Source organism: Liolophura sinensis, chromosome 3, assembly GCF_032854445.1.
Source record: "Liolophura sinensis isolate JHLJ2023 chromosome 3, CUHK_Ljap_v2, whole genome shotgun sequence".
Lineage (NCBI taxonomy): Eukaryota > Metazoa > Mollusca > Polyplacophora > Chitonida > Chitonidae > Liolophura > Liolophura sinensis.
In genome coordinates this window covers 26,690,405-26,713,663 of record NC_088297.1, presented here as the reverse complement: position 1 = coordinate 26,713,663, position 23,259 = coordinate 26,690,405, and the positions used below count along the sequence as shown (strand labels likewise).

Here is a 23,259-nt window from a genome sequence, read left to right as displayed (position 1 = left end):
TGTGATATCATGATGATAAGGATTTTGTTGTTGGGAGCTTAGTGTTATTGGCGGCTACAAAATTGACATTGTTAACCTCGACTGAGCTTCATGTACATGTATGTCAGAGCTAGTGTTATATCATGATACCGTGTAAGAAAGGGATTTGTCATCTTGAGTTTGAGTGGACTTTGGCGGTCGTAGGTTTACTTTATATGATGGTCAGAAGCTGCAATAAGCCAATATTACACAAGTTACACTTTATAGAGAGTAGAGATCTCTGGCTGTAGCTGTCCATGTAAACACCCATGAATTCATGTAATTAAAGCAGGACAGTATACATGCGTCTCTTAACACAGGAAAGTCTGAAGGAAGTGAGTCATCAATGTCGTGCGGCTCCATCTGGAATTTGGCCAGCTGACAGCCACAAGTATATTTGTTTTGGCAAGGTAAATGTATACTTGTGAGCAGTGGGTTTTGATGAAAGCTACATGTACATGTGTATGTGCTGACAGATTTCAAGAGGGAGAACCCACTCCACCCCAAACCCCCAACCCCCCACATCCACCACCACCACCCCCTCGCCCCACCTCTTCGTCTGGGTTGTCATACACACAGTACATGTATATAGCTATGTCAGGATGGGGGCACAATGTCACATTGACTTGCATGTGCAACATGTTTTCTACCAACACATGCTATATATGTTATATTATATATTAGGGTATGAATTAATACTGTGGATGCAGCTGGAAAGTTTTGTGTACTGTACTATGTATATGAAGGTATGCATCAATACTGTGGCAGCAGCTGAAAAGTTTTGTGTACTGTATATGTATATGAAGGTATGCATCAATACCGTGGCAGCAGCTGGAAAGTTTTGTGTACTGTACTATGTATATGAAGGTATGCATCAATACTGTGGCAGCAGCTGAAAAGTTTTGTGTACTGTATATGTATATGAAGGTATGCATCAATACCGTGGCAGCAGCTGGAAAGTTTTGTGTACTGTAGTATGTATATGAAGGTATGCATCAATACCGTGGCAGCAGCTGGAATGTTTTGTGTACTGTACTATGTATATGAAGGTATGCATCAATACCGTGGCAGCAGCTGGAAAGTTTTGTGTACTGTATATGTATATGTATATGAAGGTATGCATCAATACCGTGGCAGCAGCTGGAAAGTTTTGTGTACTGTTTATGTATATGAAGGTATGCATCAATACCGTGGCAGCAGCTGGAAAGTTTTGTGTACTGTACATGTATATGTATGTGAAGGTATGCTCTAATACCATGGCAGCAGCTGGAAAGTTTTGTGTACTGTACACAAAAAACATTTTGTAGATGATCATGTAGATAATGTATTTTCAGAAATGATATTTCACAAAATGTACGAAGTTTTACACCAGACAAACTTTAACCAAAAGGTTTCTGATTTTAATGCCTAAGATAGACTAGGTTTGACGTAACATGGACTTGAACCCATGCCATGCCCCGCTCTATCCTTTGGCCAGTAAAGTGTAGTATCATGTGAAGTGCTGACAGCAAAATTGTCTCAGATTACTTCATAATACAGTATGATAAAGGATGAAGTAAATAGGCCTACATGTAGTATCAGTTTACTTGTAAGCCTTACAGACCTACGTGTACATGTATGGGAAAACTACAGCAGAAATACTGCCTGTCAGATCTTCCCTGCTAGGCTAGTCAAGTCATTGCACATTTATGTACACCACATGTAGCATTACTTGACAAATGGGTATTTTAATCTGTTAGGATTGAGCCGTATTTAATATCTGTCTGTGAAGGTCTGAACTTGCGATCAGTGTTTTTCAGGCATTACAGAGTATCTGACACTGTATGGTAGGATCGTTATGAGTTGCCTGGTAGAATCATCATCCGTCATTTGTGGACATGTCCATGGGGTTATATAATCTGTTACACATCATGTGACTTCATCTTCACCAGATCAGCTGCAATAACACATCTATTTTTTTTTTCTTATATGTTTCTTAAGTTATAAACATCTCCACCCTTCTGTTAAATGTTCCAATGTGAGAAAGTCAAGCAGCAATCTGTGGATGGTTGTGGGGTACTCCTGGAATCTGCCAGGTTTCCTCCCTAAATAATGTTATAGGTGAAATGCTATAAGTATAAATGAATTATTCTTGAATATGGTGTTAAACATGGTGATAAATAGACCATTAAATAAATGTTCTACATCCACACTCTACTGTTCTTGGGGTGTTGGTAGCGACAAGTGACTACTGCATGTATGTGTATATGTATATATATATATATATATATATATATATATATATATATATATATGATGTAACTCAGTGACTGCTGCATGCATGTATATATGATGTACCTCAGGGACTGCTGCATGCATGTATATATGATGTAACTCAGTGATTGCTGCATGCATGTATATATGATGTACCTCAGTAACTGCTGCATACGTGTGTATATGATGTAACTCAGTGACTGCTGCATGCATGTATATATTATGTACCTCAGTGACTGCTGCATACGTGTGTATATGATGTAACTCAGTGACTGCTGCATGCATGTATATATGATGTACCTCAGTGACTGCTGCATGCATGTATATATGATGTACCTCAGTGACTGCTGCATACGTGTGTATATGATGTAACTCAGTGACTGCTGCATGCATGTATATATGATGTAACTCAGTGATTGCTGCATGCATGTGTATATGATGTAACTCAGTGACTGCTGCATGCATGTATATATGATGTAACTCAGTGATTGCTGCATGCATGTATATATGATGTACCTCAGTGACTGCTGCATACGTGTGTATATGATGTAACTCAGTGACTGCTGCATGCATGTATATATGATGTACCTCAGTGACTGCTGCATGCATGTATATATGATGTACCTCAGTGACTGCTGCATGCATGTATATATGATGTACCTCAATGAAGGCTGCATGCATGTATATATGATGTACCTCAATGACTGCTGCATGCATGTATATATAATTTTTTTTTTTTTTTTTTTTTGATTGGTGTTTTATGCCGTACTCAAGAATATTTCACTTATACGACGGCGGCCAGCATTATGGTGGGTGGAAACCGGGCAGAGCCCGGGGGAAACCCACGACCATCCGCAGGTTGCTGACAGACCTTCTCACGTACGGCCGGAGAGGAAGCCAGCATGAGCCGGACTTGAACTCACAGCGACCGCATTGGTGAGAGACTCCTGGGTCATTACGCTGCGCTAGCGCTTTAACCGACTGAGCCACGGAGGCCCCCATGTATATATGATGTAACTCAGTGACTGCTGCATGCATGTATATATGATGTACCTCAGTGACTGCTGCATACGTGTGTATATAATGTAACTGAGTGACTGCTGCATGCATGTATATATGATGTACCTCAGTGACTGCTGCATACGTGTGTATATGATGTAACTCAGTGACTGCTGCATGCATGTATATATGATGTACCTCAGTGACTGCTGCATGCATGTATATATGATGTAACTCATTGACTGCTGCATGCATGTATATATGATGTAACTCAGTGACTGCTGCATGCATGTATATATGATGTACCTCAGGGACTGCTGCATGCATGTATATATGATGTAACTCATTGACTGCTGCATGCATGTATATATGATGTAACTCAGTGACTGCTGCATGCATGTATATATGATGTAACTCATTGACTGCTGCATGCATGTATATATGATGTACCTCAGTGACTGCTGCATACATGTATATATGATGTACCTCAGTGACTGCTGCATGCATGTATATATGATGTACCTCAGTGACTGCTGCATGCATGTATATATGATGTACCTCAGTGACTGCTGCATGCATGTATATATGATGTAACTCAGTGACTGCTGCAGTATAAAAGGCACTTCTGCACAGTGCCTTGACTCCCACTTATATCTCGGACAGCTATATACCTGAAAGCCCTATTATGGCATCATTGACTTTCAGAAACATCAGTAGTTTTTGGCTGTTCTAGGCTATATCCCTTAGATTTTGTGACACATGCCCATATTCATGTTATACAATTTCCAGTATGTATGGATAGATGCTATGTTGTAATCTAGAGTATATATGTATATGTAACAACCTTTGAAATGGTGGAGTCTATGCTACATGTGTGATTGTTAGTGGCTATAATACATGTGTGATTGTTAGTGACTGTAATACAGGTGTGATTGTTAGTGACTATAATACATGTGTGACCGTTAGTGACTATAATACATGTGTGATTGTTAGTGACTATAATACAGGTGTGACCGTTAGTGACTATAATACATGTGTGATTATTAGTGGCTATAATACATGTGTGATTGTTAGTGACTATAATACATGTGTGATTGTTAGCGACTATAATACAGGTGTGATTGTTAGTGACTATAATACATGTGATTGTTAGTGACTATAATACATGTGTGACCGTTAGTGACTATAATACAGGTGTGATTGTTAGTGACTATAATACATGTGTGACCGTTAGTGACTATAATACATGTGTGATTGTTAGTGACTATAATACAGGTGTGACCGTTAGTGACTATGCTACATGTGTGATTGTTAGTGGCTATAATACATGTGTGATTGTTAGTGACTGTAATACAGGTGTGATCGTTAGTGACTATAATACAGGGGTGATTGTTAGTGACTATAGTACATGTGTGATTGTTAGTGACTATAATACATGTGTGATTGTTAGTGACTATAATACAGGTGTGGTTGTTAGTGACTATAATACATGTGTGATCGTTAGTGACTATAATACAGGTGTGATCGTTAGTGACTATAATACAGGTGTGATTGTTAGTGACTATAATACATGTTTGATTGTTAGTGACTATAATACATGTGTGATTGTTAGTGGCTATAATACATGTGTGATTGTTAGTGGCTATAATACATGTGTGATTGTTAGTGACTGTAATACAGGTGTGATCGTTAGTGACTATAATACAGGGGTGATTGTTAGTGACTATAGTACATGTGTGATTGTTAGTGACTATAATACAGGTGTGATCGTTAGTGACTATAATACAGGGGTGATTGTTAGTGACTATAGTACATGTGTGATTGTTAGTGACTATAATACAGGTGTGATCGTTAGTGACTATAATACAGGTGTGGTTGTTAGTGACTATAATACATGTGTGATTGTTAGTGACTATAATACATGTGTTATTGTTAGTGACTATAATACGGGTGTGGTTGTTAGTGACTATAATACATGTGTGATCGTTAGTGACTATAATACAGGTGTGATCGTTAGTGACTATAATACAGGTGTGGTTGTTAGTGACTATAATACATGTGTGATCGTTAGTGACTATAATACAGGTGGGATCGTTAGTGACTATAATATGTGTGTGATTGTTAGTGACTATAATACATGTGTGATTGTTAGTGGCTATAATACATGTGTGAATGTTAGTGACTATAATACATGTGTGATTGTTAGTGACTATAATACAGGTGTGATTGTTAGTGACTATAATACAGGTGTGGTTGTTAGTGACTATAATACATGTGTGATCGTTAGTGACTATAATACAGGTGTGATCGTTAGTGACTATAATACAGGGGTGATTGTTAGTGACTATAATACATGTTTGATTGTTAGTGACTATAATACATGTGTGATTGTTAGTGACTATAATACAGGTGTGGTTGTTAGTGACTATAGTACATGTGTGATTGTTAGTGACTATAATACATGTGATTGTTAGTGACTATAATACATGTGTGATTGTTAGTGACTATAATACATGTTTGATTGTTAGTGACTATAATACAGGGGTGATTGTTAGTGACTATAATACATGTTTGATTGTTAGTGACTATAATACATGTGTGATTGTTAGTGACTATAATACAGGGGTGATTGTTAGTGACTATAGTACATGTGTGATTGTTAGTGACTATAATACATGTGATTGTTAGTGACTATAATACATGTGTGATTGTTAGTGACTATAATACATGTGTGATTGTTAGTGACTATAATACAGGTGTGGTTGTTAGTGACTATAATACATGTGTGATCGTTAGTGACTATAATACAGGTGTGATCGTTAGTGACTATAATACAGGGGTGATTGTTAGTGACTATAATACATGTTTGATTGTTAGTGACTATAATACATGTGTGATTGTTAGTGACTATAATACGTGTGTGATTGTTAGTGACTATAATACATGTGTGATTCTTAGTGACTATAATACAGGTGTGATTGTTAGTGACTATAATACAGGTGTGATCGTTAGTGACTATAATACATGTGTGGTTGTTAGTGACTGTAATACATGTGTGATTGTTAGTGACTATAGTACATGTGTGATTGTTAGTGACTATAATACATGTGTGAATGTTAGTGACTATAATACATGTGTTATTGTTAGTGACTATAATACATGTTTGATTGTTAGTGACTATAATACATGTGTGATTGTTAGTGACTATAATACATGTGTGATAGTGACTATAATACATGTGTGATTGTTAGTGACTATAATACATGTGTGACCGTTAGTGACTATAATACATGTTTGATTGTTAGTGACTATAATACGTGTGTGATTGTTAGTGACTATAATACATGTGTGATCGTTAATGACTATAATACAGGTGTGATCGTTAGTGACTATAATACAGGGGTGATTGTTAGTGACTATAGTACATGTGTGATTGTTAGCAACTATAATACACGTGTGATTGTTAGTGACTATAATACAGGTGTGATCGTTAGTGACTATAATACAGGTGTGGTTGTTAGTGACTGTAATACATGTTTGATTGTTAGTGACTATAATACGTGTGATTGTTAGTGACTATAATACATGTGTGATCGTTAGTGACTATAATACATGTGTGATCGTTAGTGACTATAATACATGTGTGATAGTTAGTGACTATAATACAGGTTTGAACGTTAGTGACTATAATACATGTGTGATTGTTAGTGACTATAGTACATGTGTGATAGTGACTATAATACATGTGTGACCGTTAGTGACTATAATACAGGTGTGATCATTAGTGACTATAATACAGGTGTGATTGTTAGTGGCTATAATATATGTGGTTGTTAGTGACTATAGTACATGTGTGATAGTGACTATAATACATGTGTGACCGTTAGTGACTATAATACATTTGTGATCGTTAGTGACTATAATACATGTGTGATTGTTAGTGACTATAATACAGGTGTGAATGTTAGTGACTATAATACAGGTGTGATTGTTAGTGACTATAATACATGTGTGATTGTTAGTGACTATAATACAGGTGTGAATGTTAGTGACTATAATACAGGTGTGATTGTTAGTGACTATAATACAGGTGTGATCGTTAGTGACTATAATACAGGTGTGGTTGTTAGTGACTATAATACACATGTGATTGTTAGTGACTATAATACACGTGTGATTGTTAGCGACTATAATACAGGTGTGATCGTTAGTGACTATAATACAGGTGTGATTGTTAGTGACTATAATACAGGTGTGATCGTTAGTGACTATAATACAGGTGTGGTTGTTAGTGACTGTAATACATGTTTGATTGTTAGTGACTATAGTACATGTGTGATTGTTAGTGACTATAATACATGTGTGATTGTTAGTGACTGTAATACATGTGTGACCGTTAGTGACTATAATACATGTGTGATCGTTAGTGGCTATAATACATGTGTGACCGTTAGTGACTATAATACATGTGTGATTGTTAGTGACTGTAATACATGTGTGATTGTTAGTGACTATAATACAGGTGTGAATGTTAGTGACTATAATACATGTGTGGTTGTTAGTGACTATAATACATGTGTGATTGTTAGTGACTGTAATACATGTGTGATTGTTAGTGACTATAATACATGTGTGGTTGTTAGTGACTGTAATACATGTTTGATTGTTAGTGACTATAGTACATGTGTGATTGTTAGTGACTGTAATACATGTTTGATTGTTAGTGACTATAGTACATGTGTGATTGTTAGTGACTGTAATACATGTTTGATTGTTAGTGACTATAATACAGGTGTGAATGTTAGTGACTATAATACAGGTGTGGTTGTTAGTGACTGTAATACATGTTTGATTGTTAGTGACTATAATACAGGTGTGATTGTTAGTGACTATAATACATGTGTGATTGTTAGTGACTATAATACAGGTGTGGTTGTTAGTGACTGTAATACATGTTTGATTGTTAGTGACTGTAATACATGTTTGATTGTTAGTGACTATAGTACATGTGTGATTGTTAGTGACTGTAATACATGTTTGATTGTTAGTGACTATAGTACATGTGTGATTGTTAGTGACTGTAATACATGTTTGATTGTTAGTGACTATAGTACATGTGTGATTGTTAGTGACTGTAATACATGTGTGATTGTTAGTGACTATAATACATGTGTGATTGTTAGTGACTATAATACAGGTGTGATCGTTAGTGACTATAATACAGGTGTGGTTGTTAGTGACTGTAATACATGTTTGATTGTTAGTGACTATAATACAGGTGTGGTTGTTAGTGACTATAATACATGTGTGATTGTTAGTGACTGTAATACATGTTTGATTGTTAGTGACTATAGTACATGTGTGATTGTTAGTGACTGTAATACATGTTTGATTGTTAGTGACTATAGTACATGTGTGATTGTTAGTGACTATAATACATGTGTGATTGTTAGTGACTATAGTACATGTGTGATTGTTAGTGACTATAATACATGTGTGATTGTTAGTGACTATAATACAGGTGTGATCGTTAGTGACTATAATACAGGTGTGGTTGTTAGTGACTGTAATACATGTTTGATTGTTAGTGACTATAATACAGGTGTGAATGTTAGTGACTATAATACATGTGTGATTGTTAGTGACTATAATACAGGTGTGGTTGTTAGTGACTGTAATACATGTTTGATTGTTAGTGACTATAGTACATGTGTGATTGTTAGTGACTATAATACAGGTGTGATCGTTAGTGACTATAATACAGGTGTGGTTGTTAGTGACTGTAATACATGATTGATTGTTAGTGACTATAATACAGGTGTGAATGTTAGTGACTGTAATACATGTGTGATTGTTAGTGACTGTAATACATGTTTGATTGTTAGTGACTATAGTACATGTGTGGTTGTTAGTGACTATAATACGTGTGAATGTTAGTGACTATAATACATGTGTGATTGTTAGTGACTATAATACATGTGTGACCGTTAGTGACTATAATACATGTGTGATTGTTAGTGACTGTAATACATGTGTTATTGTTAGTGACTATAGTACGTGTGAATGTTAGTGACTGTAATACATGTGTGATTGTTAGTGACTATAATACATGTGTGACCGTTAGTGACTATAATACATGTGTGATTGTTAGTGACTATAATACAGGTGTGATTGTTAGTGACTATAATACAGGTGTGAATGTTAGTGACTATAATACATGTGTGATCGTTAGTGACTATAATACATGTGTGACCGTTAGTGACTATAATACATGTGTGATTGTTAGTGACTGTAATACATGTGTTATTGTTAGTGACTATAGTACATGTGTGGTTGTTAGTGACTGTAATACATGTTTGATTGTTAGTGACTATAGTACATTTGTGATTGTTAGTGACTGTAATACATGTTTGATTGTTCGTGACTATAGTGCATGTGTGATAGTGACACTGTTGTGATAGTGTTGTAAAGCACTCTTTTCTCATTTATACTCATCATTGCCACAGTTTTGTCAGTGTGTGGCGTGTAAGACTCAGATTGGGCCACTTTCTGTCAAGTGCTCTCAGATCTGTGGTGAACAAAGACGTGTTCCATGGAAGACTCTGCTGCACATACGCTGCATTATACATATACATGAATGTACTCTCATTTTTCAACTTTTTCAGCCGCCTCTGCAACCAATATTTTGAAACATTAGGAGAAAATTATGGGGTGTAAAGAAATAATATCAGTAAATTTACACAGTTTTATAAAGCTGGCATTTTTATTGACGCAAACAAATCATTTTTAGCATCATTTTCATAATAATTGTATTCTTATATTCCACTGAAATAGGTGCCTTAGTGGTTGAAATATTGAAGATTTAAATACATGGTCTTTGTAGATTACAGTGAGTTATAAGGAGTTTTCTTATGATGATTTGTGCTGGTATTAAGATTGTTGTATTTCACCTGTTGTGCTTTATTTGGGTTTTAGCCAGGTCTGTTAACACACAAGAATGCAAACCTGGTAAATGTCCTGTAACATTGATGAGGAAGAACAAGGACATTTGTCATCTCCTGTGTCATCTCACCTAAACTGATGAACACGCACATCTTGTATGTAAACACTGACAAAATGACAAAGAAAAGAAAAAATACAAAGATTGATTTCAGAAATTATTGATGTCTTATCATACATGTGTTTGTGTGTTGTTTTACGTGTATATGTACAACTTCACTTAAAATATTTCAAAGAGGATTGGCTTGGCCTTCAGTCTAAGTAACTGTGTACATACAAAATCAATAAGACAGTCTGTGATAGAGGAAGTCTGATGGGGATAAGGAACAAGCCGCTGCAGTTATTTTCGACATGTATAGGGGGTGGCAGATGTGGCGTGTGTGTTGTAGAGATAGGCTACAGTTCGCTGGAGAAGCTTCCACTGATACGCATACTCTACATCTTTCACCGATGTGAGAGTTGCATGTAGTCTTTAACACAGTGAATGGAGCCTGTAGCAAGTAACAGGGTTTTATGCATGTACAAAGTTTGTTTTATTGTGCTAATGCATTTGGCTGGGGACATGTACATGTACTTGTGCCAGTACAGCTGGGAGTGGAATTGTAACATCCTATATACACGGAAAGTGCAATCTCAACTTGTGAGTGACTCTGTCAGGCTGTCTGATCATCACTGAGAGTACTGGCAATGCTGACTCAGCAGTTGTAACGTCCTATATACGCAGAAAGTGCAATCTCAACTTGTGAGTGACTCTGTCAGGCTGTCTGATCATCACTAAGAGTACTGGCAATGCTGACTCATCAATTGTAACATCCTATATACACAGAAAGTGCAGTCTCAACTTGTGAGTGACTGTCAGGCTGTCTGATCATCACTGAGAGTACTGGCAATGCTGACTCAGCAGTTGTAACATCCTATATACGCAGAAAGTGCAATCTCAACTTGTGAGTGACTGTCAGGCTGTCTGATCATCACTGAGAGTACTGGCAATGCTGACTCAGCAATTGTAACGTCCTATATACGCAGAAAGTGCAGTCTCAACTTGTGAGTGACTGTCAGGCTGTCTGATCATCACTGAGAGTACTGGCAATGCTGTTTCAGCCTGTTTACACCCTGGAATAAATAATCATGTATGATTCGCACACCTTTGTACAAATAATATCACAAGCATGCCCAGTAAAATCCTGCTGTGTCAGCATTTTCTGTCAGTTACAGTATCTGTTTGAAAATCCCTACAGTTTCCACATGGTCCTGTACATTCCACTGGTCTTAATCCATTCACAGTTCTCATGTGACTGGATGACCACACAAAAAGCGCCCCTCATCAAACTGTGTGTTTACCCTGCTGGAAAGCACACATAAAAAAGTGCCCCTCATCATGGCTAGCTGTGTGGTAACCCTGCTGGAAAGCACACATAAAAAATTGCCCCTCTTCATAACTGGCTGTGTTTTACCCCGCTGGACCATTACACATAAAAAGTGCCCCTCTTTGTCTCTGGCTGTGTTTTTACCCTAGTGGACAATTACACATAAAACTGCCCCTCACACATAAAACTGCCCCTCACATATAAAACTGCCCCTCTTTGTGTCTGGCTTTGTTTTTACCCTACTAGACAATTACACTCAAAAAGTGCCCCTCTTTGTCTCTGGCTGTGTTTTTCCCTACTGGACCAATACACATAAAAAGTGCCCCTCTTCGTCTCTGGCTGTGTTTTTACCCTGCTGGACCATTACACTCAAAAAGTGCCCCTCTTCATAACTGGCTGTGTTTTTACCCTGCAGGACCATTACACATAAAACTGCCCCTCTTCATAACTGGCTGTGTTTTTACCCTTCTGGACCATTACACATAAAAAGTGCACCTCTTTGTGTCTGGCTGTGTTTTTACCCTGCTGGACCATTACACATAAAAATTGCCACTCTTTGTCTCTGGCTGTGTTTTTACCCTGCTGGACCATTACACTCAAAAAGTGCCCCTCTTCATAACTGGCTGTGTTGTTACCCTGCTGGACAATTACACATAAAAGTGCCCCTCTTTGTCTCTGGCCGTGTTTTTACCCTACTGGACCATTACACATAAAACTTCTCTTCATAACTGGCTGTGTTTTTACCCTGCTGGATCATTACACATAAAAAGTGCCCCTCGTTGTCTCTGGCTGTGTTTTTACCCTGCTGGACCATTACACTCAAAAAGTGCCCCTCTTTGTCTCTGGCTGTGTTTTTACCCTGCTGGACCATTACACTCAAAAAGTGCCCCTCTTCATAACTGGCTGTGTTTTTACCTTGCTGGACCATTACACATGAAAAAATGTCCCTCTTCATAACTGGCTATGTTTTTACCCTGCTGGACCATTACACATAAAACTGCCCCTTTTCATAACTGGCTGTGTTCATACCCTGCTGGACCATTACACTCAAAAAGTGCCCTTCCTCATATCTGGCTGTGTTTTTACCCTGCTAGACCATTACACTTGAAAAGTGCCACCCCTTCATATCTGGCTGTGTTTTTACCCTGCTAGTCCATTACACATAAAAAGTGCCCCTCTTCATAATTGGCTGTGTTTATACCCTGCTAGACCATTACACTCAAAAACTGCCCCTCTTCATAACTTGCTGTGTTTTTACCCTACTGGAGCATTACAAGTAAAAAGTGCCTCTCTTCATAACTGGCTGTGTGGTTACCCTGCTGGACCATTACACATGAAAAGTGCCCCTTTTCATAACTGGCTGTGTTTTTACCCTACTGGACCAGAACACATAAAAAGTGCCCCTCTTCATATCTGGCTGTGTTTTTACCCTGCTAGACCATTACACTCAAAAAGAGCCACTCTTCACAACTGCTGTGTTTTTACCCTACTGGAGCATTACAAGTAAAAAGTGCCCCTCTTCGTGTCTGGCTGTGTTTTTACCCTGCTAGACCATTACACTAAAAAAAGTGCCTCTCTTCATAACTGGCAGTGTTGTTACCCTACTGGACCATTACACATAAAAAGTGCCCCTCTTTGTCTCTGGCTGTCTTTTTACCCTGCTAGATCATTACACTCAAAAAGTGTCCATCTTCGTAACTAGCTGTGTTTTTACCCTACTAGACCATTACACATAAATAAAAAGTGCCCCTCTTCATAACTGGCTGTGTTTTTACCCTACTGGACCATTACACATAAAAAGTGCCCTTCTTCGTAACTGGCTGTGTTTTTACCCTGCTTGACCATTACAAAACTGCCCCTCTTCATAACTGGCTGTGTTTTTACCCTACTGGACCATTACACATAAAAAGTGCCCCTCTTCATAACTGGCTGTGTGTTTACCCTGCTGGACCATTACACAGCATGTTAATACATGTATATATGTATACCTAAAATTTCGCCCACAAATGTGCAATTTTAGCGGGAAATAAATGTCACAAAGTGTTATTTTTGGTGCTAAATGTTCCAGTAGAATATCATGTTATGTTCCAAGCAAGCCTCAAAACACCATACACCTTTCTAAAATACATAGAACTCTCAGAATCAGGAAATATGGGCAAGCTTGGAGTCATGGATGAAATTTATAGTCATTTTAGACAGTACCTGTATAGTACATGCAAGGACCTGTGTACTGTGTGCAGGTGCTTGTGAATGGGGTGGCACAATCATGACCGTATGTACACTGCATGAGCTATAGAAATGTGCATGTTATGGATGGTCAATATGACTGCACACAAACATGTATCAGTTACAAGAAGCTCCTGTTGGTATAGTAAGCCTAGTGGGCCCATCCTGATATGTAAACAGATCCCTGGTTAGCATTCTAATCATCACTGTGCATGTTCTATAGGCTTTGACCAGTCTGTCCAATGCTGATGACCTCACTCTACCTACAGTATAGACCTGTGTTTGTAGACATGTTTATGTACAGTACAGACGCCAGGGTTCAAGCTTATGTATTATAGTATTTATTTATTTGATTGCTGTTTTAGGCTGTTCTCAAGAATATTTCACTTATATGACGGCTGCCATCATTATAGTGGGAGGAAAGTGAGCAGAGCCTGGGGGAAACCATGACCATCCGCACGTTGCTGGAGTACCTTCTCTTGTACTGCCAGAGAGAAAGCCAGCATGAGCTGGACTTGAAATCACAGCGACTGCATTGGCTTTTATTAGTATTAGCGCTTCTTTAGACAGTACATGTATCTGATGGCAAGGGGTTTTTTCTAACTCTATATCTGGCTGGATTCCACAATCCACAAGCATACATGTATGTACATATACTATATGTGCTGTGGGGTTCCCCTTGGCCCTTCCTAGTTTCCTCTCACCATAATACTAGTTGCTGCATAATATAAAATGAGTATGGCATGAAAAAGCAAATAAATAATGCAAAATTTTTTTTATTTCATGTACATGTACACCAGAAGCCCCCAGTTGGTGGAGAGAAAAAAATATAAGAAAAAAGACTAAAGAAATACATTTAAATCTTCCATTATATGACTTATATGCACATGATATACATCATTTACCCATATATTGTGTATGTGTAGAGGTTTTGTAGAAGATTAACGTACACAGTGCACACATATATATTTAGCAAGTAAAAAAACACTTTAACTGGACTGAATATACACTACTGTGTCATTGTTGGTATTTATTACCATCTCGTGTTACTTACTGAAAGCTTGTATTCTGCTCAGTGTAGGCTGTGAATGTAAGAGAATTTGTCCTTGATGCACATTATGCGTGACCATGCCCCGATAGCACAGTTGGTAGAGCATCTGCTTCGGGGGCGGTAGATCCAGGGTCAATCCTGGGTCAGATCACACCTATGACCTTAAAAAAGGAGGAAGTTGGAACTTCCTCGCCTGGCGTTCAGCATTAAGGGGCAGTGCAATGATTGGCTGACCCGTATCAGTATAATGGCAGCTTACTTGCCTTCGGTAAGTCGTCTCAGTGAAGCAGCACTAGATAAAACAGCAGTAGAAATCTGTCCTGCAACAAGGAGGCACATTACATACACTCTAGGGACTCCTTCGTCGTCATGTGACTGAAAAATTATTAAGTACACAACGTTAAACCCCAAGAACTCACTCATTCACATTATGCATGGGTAACCATGGCAACTAAAACATTGTTGCAGATACAGTACATGTATTGTTTTAGAGTTGTTCATGTGATTTAAAGGAGCATTGTTGGCTGTCTAGCCATCTGTATAGCCATCAGTGTAGCCATCTGTATAGCCATCTGCATATACTGTGCTATATACATACTGCGGGTATGAATCCAGTCATATAGATTGTGTTCACTTTGTTCATGTATGTGTCACCTTTAGCCTGGTTTAATTGATGCTTTTGTATGAGGAGCACAGACTGCAAGTTTTTTTCTATATTGAAAAGGCTTTTCGAGCACAAAATTCGGGCACATTTTTCTCATTACCTGTGTGACAATCAGTAAAGATATAAGATATGGTTATCTGAGATTTGGGTAGAGATTTAATAATGCAATGGACTGGTGTCTTTTCTCTGTTAATCACCACTAAGATGAATTGTATTGTAATTTGAGATTTGTGTTTGGATTTATCTGTGTTATCTCAGGGGCTAGTTACAGATATCGGGCGTAAATCTTAACAAGGCAATCTGCCAGGTGAATCATCCAGGTAGCTAGCCGAAAACAAAGGTGAAACAAAAGTCTGGTACATGTAATCATTAATCCTGATCACAGCTGAAGGCTGTGTGATTGTAATGGCCATGATAATACAGTGTGAAAGTGCTTTGTGTTTAGGAAGGCGTGGGGAAATTTCATAAAAATCTCTCTTCTGTAAATAGAATGTACCTGCAGACATTCGATGCTGGAGAATACTTTAGTCAAACTTTCAAAGTCTTTTGTTGCTGGATAGTTGGCAGTTTAATTTGTTTGGCAGACATTTGCTTATAACCATCACATACCCTTTTATAAAGCTACAGGTTGAAATTAAAGTGTAGATGGTTGTCACTTACACTCATTTGTGTGTGATTAGAGCAGTCATGCATGAACAAGCTCTTTAGAAGCTAAGGTGTGAGAATATGTATGAGTACATGTGGTGCGTGCATGTGTGATTCATCAGTCTGTCACAATCAGCAGATCAGCTGTCTGTAAGCTTCAACCAGCCAGTGTTTTTAACATCTTTAGAAGTTCACTTATCATCACTCCAAATGCTACTGTATTATCCTGAAGTTTGGATCTTGCGGTTTTCTCTGGTTTTCAACGTATACTGCAACATTAATACTGGATGTGGGAAGACAGCCGTGGAGATGAAAAAAAAAAGCAGATTACCCATGCTGTTGTGAGTTGTGAGCTTCAATTTAGTTGACTCCTGCAGTTCAGAGTCATCTATAACTCTGATCAGTGTTCAAACTCAAACAGTGAAATTGAAAGCCAGGTGCTGTGTTGTTGAAAGATATTATGTTGTTAAAATTTGGATTGAATTGTTCAGAGTGTTTGGATACCTGGTGAAAAACCTCTTGCTCAGTTTATGCTTGTATGAAAGTCTGTGGTCTGGGAAAGCATAAAGGTTTGAATCAAAATGACAAGATTCAGAAATGAACAAGGAGAAATAAGGAGAAATGTCCTTTATTCTTGCTGTATAACAGAATCCGTAGCAGTTCAACAGCCCAGTGTTTGGGTAACTGTACAGGATGATGGATGCTTCTTATGTGCAGCCACTCCAGCTGATACATGCTAATACCAGCATAAGGTTCCATCAACATGATCACATAGCTCACTTGTTTCGACTCGATACAATCTGTGAGGATTCAGATGTTGTACTGGGAAGGATGACAACATAATTGGGACTTCTTTTGGACACACAGCTGTTATTATCACATGTTCATCTCAATCTACTGTGCAGAGATTGTTTTATGACTTTTAGGAATATCACATTGCAACTAGAGAAAGCTATGTTATTAATATGAAGGCAGGCACATGTACATGTACTATAGCTGTCTGTAAAATCATGCTTCTTCATCTTCACCAAGACTGATCTCTCTCCAAAGTTCATTATGGAATTTTAAAGTAACACTGGAAGCAGCCAACACTGACTCTGATCTGTGTTTGTGTACTGTGAGGACATCTAATAGAAATCTAATTCAGATGGTCAAAGAAGTTTCCCCAAAGAGCAATGGTACACATGGATATTTGAGAAAATGTCTGACGTTAAATGTTGTGTAAGGTTTGATACCCTAAAGAATTCTTGAAAATATGACGCACAAAGTTACACAGGATTCTGTATAACATATGTGGCACAGGACAACAGAAGGACTGAGTTACAGAGTTCACTATTACTGAATTATAAAGGATTCTGTGTGGCATAGGACAGTAGAAGGACTGAGTTACAGAGTTCTCTATTACTAAATTATAAAGGATTCTGTGTGGCATAGGACAACAGAAGGACTGAGTTACAGAGTTCACTATTACTGAATTACATAGGATTCTGTGTGGTGTAGGACAACAGAAGGACTGAGTTACAGAGTTCACTATTACTGAATTATACAGGATTCTGTGTGGCATAGGACAACAGAAGGACTGAGTTACAGAGTTCACTTTTACTGAATTATAAAGGGTTCTGTGTGGCATAGGACAGTAGAAGGACTGAGTTACAGAGTTCACTTTTACTGAATTATAAAGGATTCTGTGTGGCATAGGACAGTAGAAGGACTGAGTTACAGAGTTCATTATTACTGAATTACATAGGATTCTGTGTGGCATAGGACAACAGAAGGACTGAGTTACAGAGTTCACTATTACTGAATTAAATAGGATTCTGTGTGGCATAGGACAACAGAATGACTGAGTTACAGAGTTCATTATTACTGAATTACATAGGATTCTGTGTGGCATAGGACAACAGAAGGACTGAGTTACAGAGTTCACTATTACTGAATTAAATAGGAGTCTGTGTGGCATAGGACAACAGAAGGACTGAGTTACAGAGTTCATTATTACTGAATTACATACGATTCTATGTGGCATAGGACAACAGAAGGACTGATTTACAGAGTTCAGTATTACTGAGTTACACAGGATTTTGTGTGGCACAGGACAACAGAAGGACAGAGTTGCAGAGTTCACTTTTACTGAATGACATAGGATTCTGTGTGGCATAGGACAACAAGACTGATTTATAAAGTTCAGTATTACAGAGTTATAAAGAATTCTGTGTGAGATAGGACAACAAAAAGACTGATTTACAAAGTTTACTAGTACAGAGTTACAAAGGATTCTGTGTGGCGTAGAGGAGCAGAAGGACTGATTTGCAGAGTTGATAACTAGTGCAGAGTTACAAAGGATTCTGTGTGAGATAAGACAACAGAGAGACTGACTTACAAAGTTCACTCTCACAAAGCTATTAAGAATTCTGTGTGACATTGAAAAGCAGGAGGAATGAATTACAAAGAGAAAATCACATAGGAAAATGTGGACTGAAGATACTTGATGATGTATATGAAATTTGAACTGTACTGCTTTTAGGAATACAAATGTCTTTCCAATCTCCATCCCGTCGTTTGATTCAGGAGCTGTGGACCAGGGCATTTCGGGAAGCCCTGCTACTTTATTTGATGTAAATTGATTTGCATGCATTATTGGTAGCAGTGGTCACCCCAAGAATAGGTGTTTTGTTGTCATCATGTTTGCCTGTCTCCGTCTCCGTCATGTGTGCATTCTTGATTCGTCTGATGTACGATAAAGGATTTGAGATGAAATTGAGGATGAATTAAGCTGGTCAGTGTGCGTGTACATGTAGATGTAGATGTAATGCCTAACCCTAATTCTTGCCACATACACATACATTGTACATATATATGTGTTATCCATACTTTGTTGTTATTTCAGCTCAAAGATAGAAAAAGAGAAGAAACAGCAGGCAAAAGAAGTTGGTATGGTGAGAACAGAAGTTTCTGGGAATGAGGTGGGTTTTGAAATCAGAATGGACACAGATTTGTAGCTTTAGCTAAGATAAATGACTATGACTATACTGTCGTATCTCTGCAGCTGAGACAATGCAATCTGTTTGGGCTAGTGCCATGTAGCCAGCCTAAGTTAATTCACACTTTTACAAAACTGTAATCTAGTGTTTGGTACAAACGTTCTCATACATGCAAATGTAAATCACATCACCTTTTGGCATTAGCATCTACACAGTGGAATTTCTGAAAAAAAGCTAAAAAAAAGTTAAAAAAGAAAATGTCTACCCTAATTCCTCAACCTCTGTGAACAGAAAAGAGGATCTTGCAGTGAAATTTTTGCGAATTTTAAATTTGGTTTTGGAGCCAAACTACATTGGTTGGATCAGCCAATTTGAGGGCTCTACGAACAGTACAATTTTATCAGTCTACACAGAATAATTCCTACAGAATATACTTGAATAAACACCTTGCAGACAGCGCAAAGTTTGAAGAATTCCAGTAGATGAAGCTGATGGAAGGGCACATGTATGTGTAGTCCATTTTGTTATGAAGATGGTGGGTTTGCTCTACATGCCCATAGAAATCAACCCTTGAAGTTGTTCTTAGATTTCAGATAGGTAGTTGTGAAGCTCAAAGTACAGCATATTGAGTCCTTAAAACAGCTCGTGGAAATGACATTATGATGACAAGCAACTCTTGTAACATGTCGATAGCTGTCTGAATGCCCTGCACACCAACTCTGCCTTCAGTATAAAGTGATTATGATGACAAGCAACTCTTGTAACATGTCGCTAGCTGTCTGAATGCCCTGCACACCAACTCTGCCTTCAGTATAAAGTGATTATGATGACAAGCAACTCTTGTAACATGTCGATAGCTGTCTGATTGCCCAAACACCAAGTACAGTATAAAGTGATTATGATGACAAGCAACTCTTGTAACATGTCAATAGCTGTCTGAATGCCCTGCACACCAACTCTGCCTTCAGTATAAAGTGATCATGATGACAAGCAACTCTTGTAACATGTCAATAGCTGTCTGATTGCCCTGCACACCAACTCTGCCTTCAGTATAAAGTGATTATGATGACAAGCAACTCTTGTAATATGTCGATAGCTGTCTGAATGCCCTGAAGACCAACTCTGCCTTCAGTATAAAGTGATTATGATGACAAGCAACTCTTGTAACATGTCGCTAGCTGTCTGAATGCCCTGCACACCAACTCTGCCTTCAGTATAAAGTGATTATGATGACAAGCAACTCTTGTAACATGTCGCTAGCTGTCTGAATGCCCTGCACACCAACTCTGCCTTCAGTATAAAGTGATTATGATGACAAGCAACTCTTGTAACATGTCGCTAGCTGTCTGAATGCCCTGCACACCAACTCTGCCTTCAGTATAAAGTGATTATGATGACAAGCAACTCTTGTAACATGTCGCTAGCTGTCTGAATGCCCTGCACACCAACTCTGCCTTCAGTATAAAGTGATTATGATGACAAGCAACTCTTGTAATATGTCGATAGCTGTCTGAATGCCCTGAAGACCAACTCTGCCATCAGTATAAAGTGATTATGATGACAAGTAACTCATGTAACATGTCGATAGCTGTCTTAATTGCCCTGCACACCAACTCTGCCATCAGTATAAAGTGATTATGATGACAAGTAACTCTTGTAACATGTCGATAGCTGTCTGAATGCCCTGCACACCAACTCTGCCTTCAGTATAAAGTGATTATGATGACAAGCAACTCTTGTAACATGTCGATAGCTGTCTGATTGCCCAAACACCAAGTACAGTATAAAGTGATTATGATGACAAGCAACTCTTGTAACATGTCGATAGCTGTCTGAATGCCCTGCACACCAACTCTGCCATCAGTATAAAGTGATTATGATGACAAGCAACTCTTGTAACATGTCGATAGCTGTCTGAATGCCCTGCACACCAACTCTGCCTTCAGTATAAAGTGATTATGATGACAAGCAACTCTTGTAACATGTCAATAGCTGTCTGAATGCCCTGCACACCAACTCTGCCTTCAGTATAAAGTGATTATGATGACAAGCAACTCTTGTAACATGTCGATAGCTGTCTGATTGCCCAAACACCAAGTACAGTATAAAGTGATTATGATGGCCACACATCAGTTGGTCTGTGTGTAAGTCAGTCGTTGAACCTCCTTTCCCCTTGCAGATTGCAGAAGAGATGGAAAAGGAGAGACGCATGTTCCAACTACAGATGTGTGAGGTAGATGTTGTTACTTCTGGGTTTTAGTTCAAAAATATTTATTATCGCAGAAAACAATTTATATGTAAAATCTATGTATAAGAAGAAGAAGCACAGACCATGCAGCAAAATTTTAATCAAAATAGAGCAGGTATCATTAAGCATAAGACTCACTGGAGCACCTGTTTTGTATATTCACATATATAGTGTAACCTTTATAAATGTATAGTTGAGCCCTGAAGCGATCGTCTAAAGTTAACCTTTCTTTCTCAACATTATTGATAAAAAAAAGACTTCTAATAAGTAAAAGTAGCGGGGGTGGGGGTTGGGGCTCCACAGTCAAGGTGGTTAGAGTGCCTGCACGGCGCAGTGATCCAGGAGCCTCTCACCAATAAGCTTCCTCTCCAGCCGTTGGTGGGGAGCTTAAGGTCTGCCAACAAGCTGTTGATGTTCATGGGTTTTTCCCTGGCTCTGCTCAGCTTCCTCTTACCATAATGCTGGCCACCGTCGTATATGATGTGAAATATTTCTGAGGGCAGTGTAAAACACCAATGAAATAAATAATTAAATGTAAAGTATGGTGTGGAAGACGTATCTTTGATGAGTGTTTACATTTGATTGCAGTATTTAATCAAAGTGAATGAGATCAAGACCAAGAAGGGAGCAGATTTGCTACAGCACTTAGTGGAGTACTACAAAGCTCAAACCAAGTAAGAACACCAAAGCTCTCATCTTCTCTTCAGCTGACAAATCAACTAAGCAGGCCATGGTTTAATTTGTGGCTTAAGAAATCAGTGAGTGTTGTCATAGTTGGTTTACTTCCATGCCTTATTATAATAGAGTTTAGGGCTGGGACAGGTAGTGGATAACTTTGTGCACCATGACATGTTTAGCTGCATCTTTGATATCTTTAAAATGGAATTTCCATCAGGTAATTCTATAAATATACTGGCAGCCAAACTATCCATAATTATAGATTTGTCCGCCTGCTGGTATTATTTCAAAAGTGTCACTAGATAATCTTCCTTTCCAGCTTTTTTCAAGATGGCATAAAGACTATTGACCATTACAATAGTTACGTGGAGGATTTGGTGTCCAAGCTTCAGGTCATTAAACAGAGGCAGGATCAGGAGAGGCGGAAGCTGATTGAACTGCGGGAAGCCCTCAAGAGCACTCTCACCACATATAAAGAGGTAGGTGTCTGTGTAACAGAGACCACATATATTGTGGCCAGATAGAGCAGTGCATATAGTTATCTGAGGATTTAGGAAATTGCTGATTTACCAGATCTGGTAGAATTTAGCTTAAGAAGGACAGGTATTTTGTGATAATCTCCAATGTATGAAATCTGTGAATGTTGTTGACGGTCACAGCTCTGGCAGTGTGTGATTGATATATATCTACTTTACCTAAAAGCAAACATGAGATTACCTCTACGTGTACAAGTGAACATCACTTTTCATATCAGAATTTATCACACTTTAATTATTGTCACATTCCCAAGATACATCATTTGTACTAACGTAATGTGCCAAGAAAAATGATGCCACTATAAAGATGTAGAAGTAGAAGCACAGTGTACAAAATTCTGCTAGATACCAGCATAGCTTCAGCAACATGCTGGCAAATGAATATAAGCTGCCTGCAGGGTGAAGATGATCCATGTTATGTGCAGTGTAGATTGTTTTCCTTGGATCCCATTGCCGTCATTGTTATTACCATGTCATAAAAAACAGTCACAAAGAAGTGTGTGAGAACACCTGCTTCAGACTACAGCATAGACAGTAAAACGGGAGCAGTGACGATTGACGGTTAAACCAGAGCTGTGACCACACTGTGATAGT

General features: G+C 38.3%; 1 protein-coding gene across 6 annotated transcripts in view; it reads left to right on the top strand.

Moving 5' to 3' along the window:
* Positions 1–23,259, top strand: part of LOC135463549 (arf-GAP with SH3 domain, ANK repeat and PH domain-containing protein 2-like) — a 78,038-nt gene that overhangs the window by 16,636 nt on the left and 38,143 nt on the right. For all 6 annotated transcript variants that reach the window (XM_064740810.1, XM_064740813.1, XM_064740814.1 and 3 more), the window contains exons 6-9: positions 19,110–19,185; positions 21,383–21,436; positions 22,040–22,125; positions 22,449–22,608. In XM_064740810.1, coding sequence (XP_064596880.1) covers positions 19,110–19,185; positions 21,383–21,436; positions 22,040–22,125; positions 22,449–22,608 — 376 coding nt within the window. The remainder of the gene's footprint in view (positions 1–19,109; positions 19,186–21,382; positions 21,437–22,039; positions 22,126–22,448; positions 22,609–23,259) is intronic.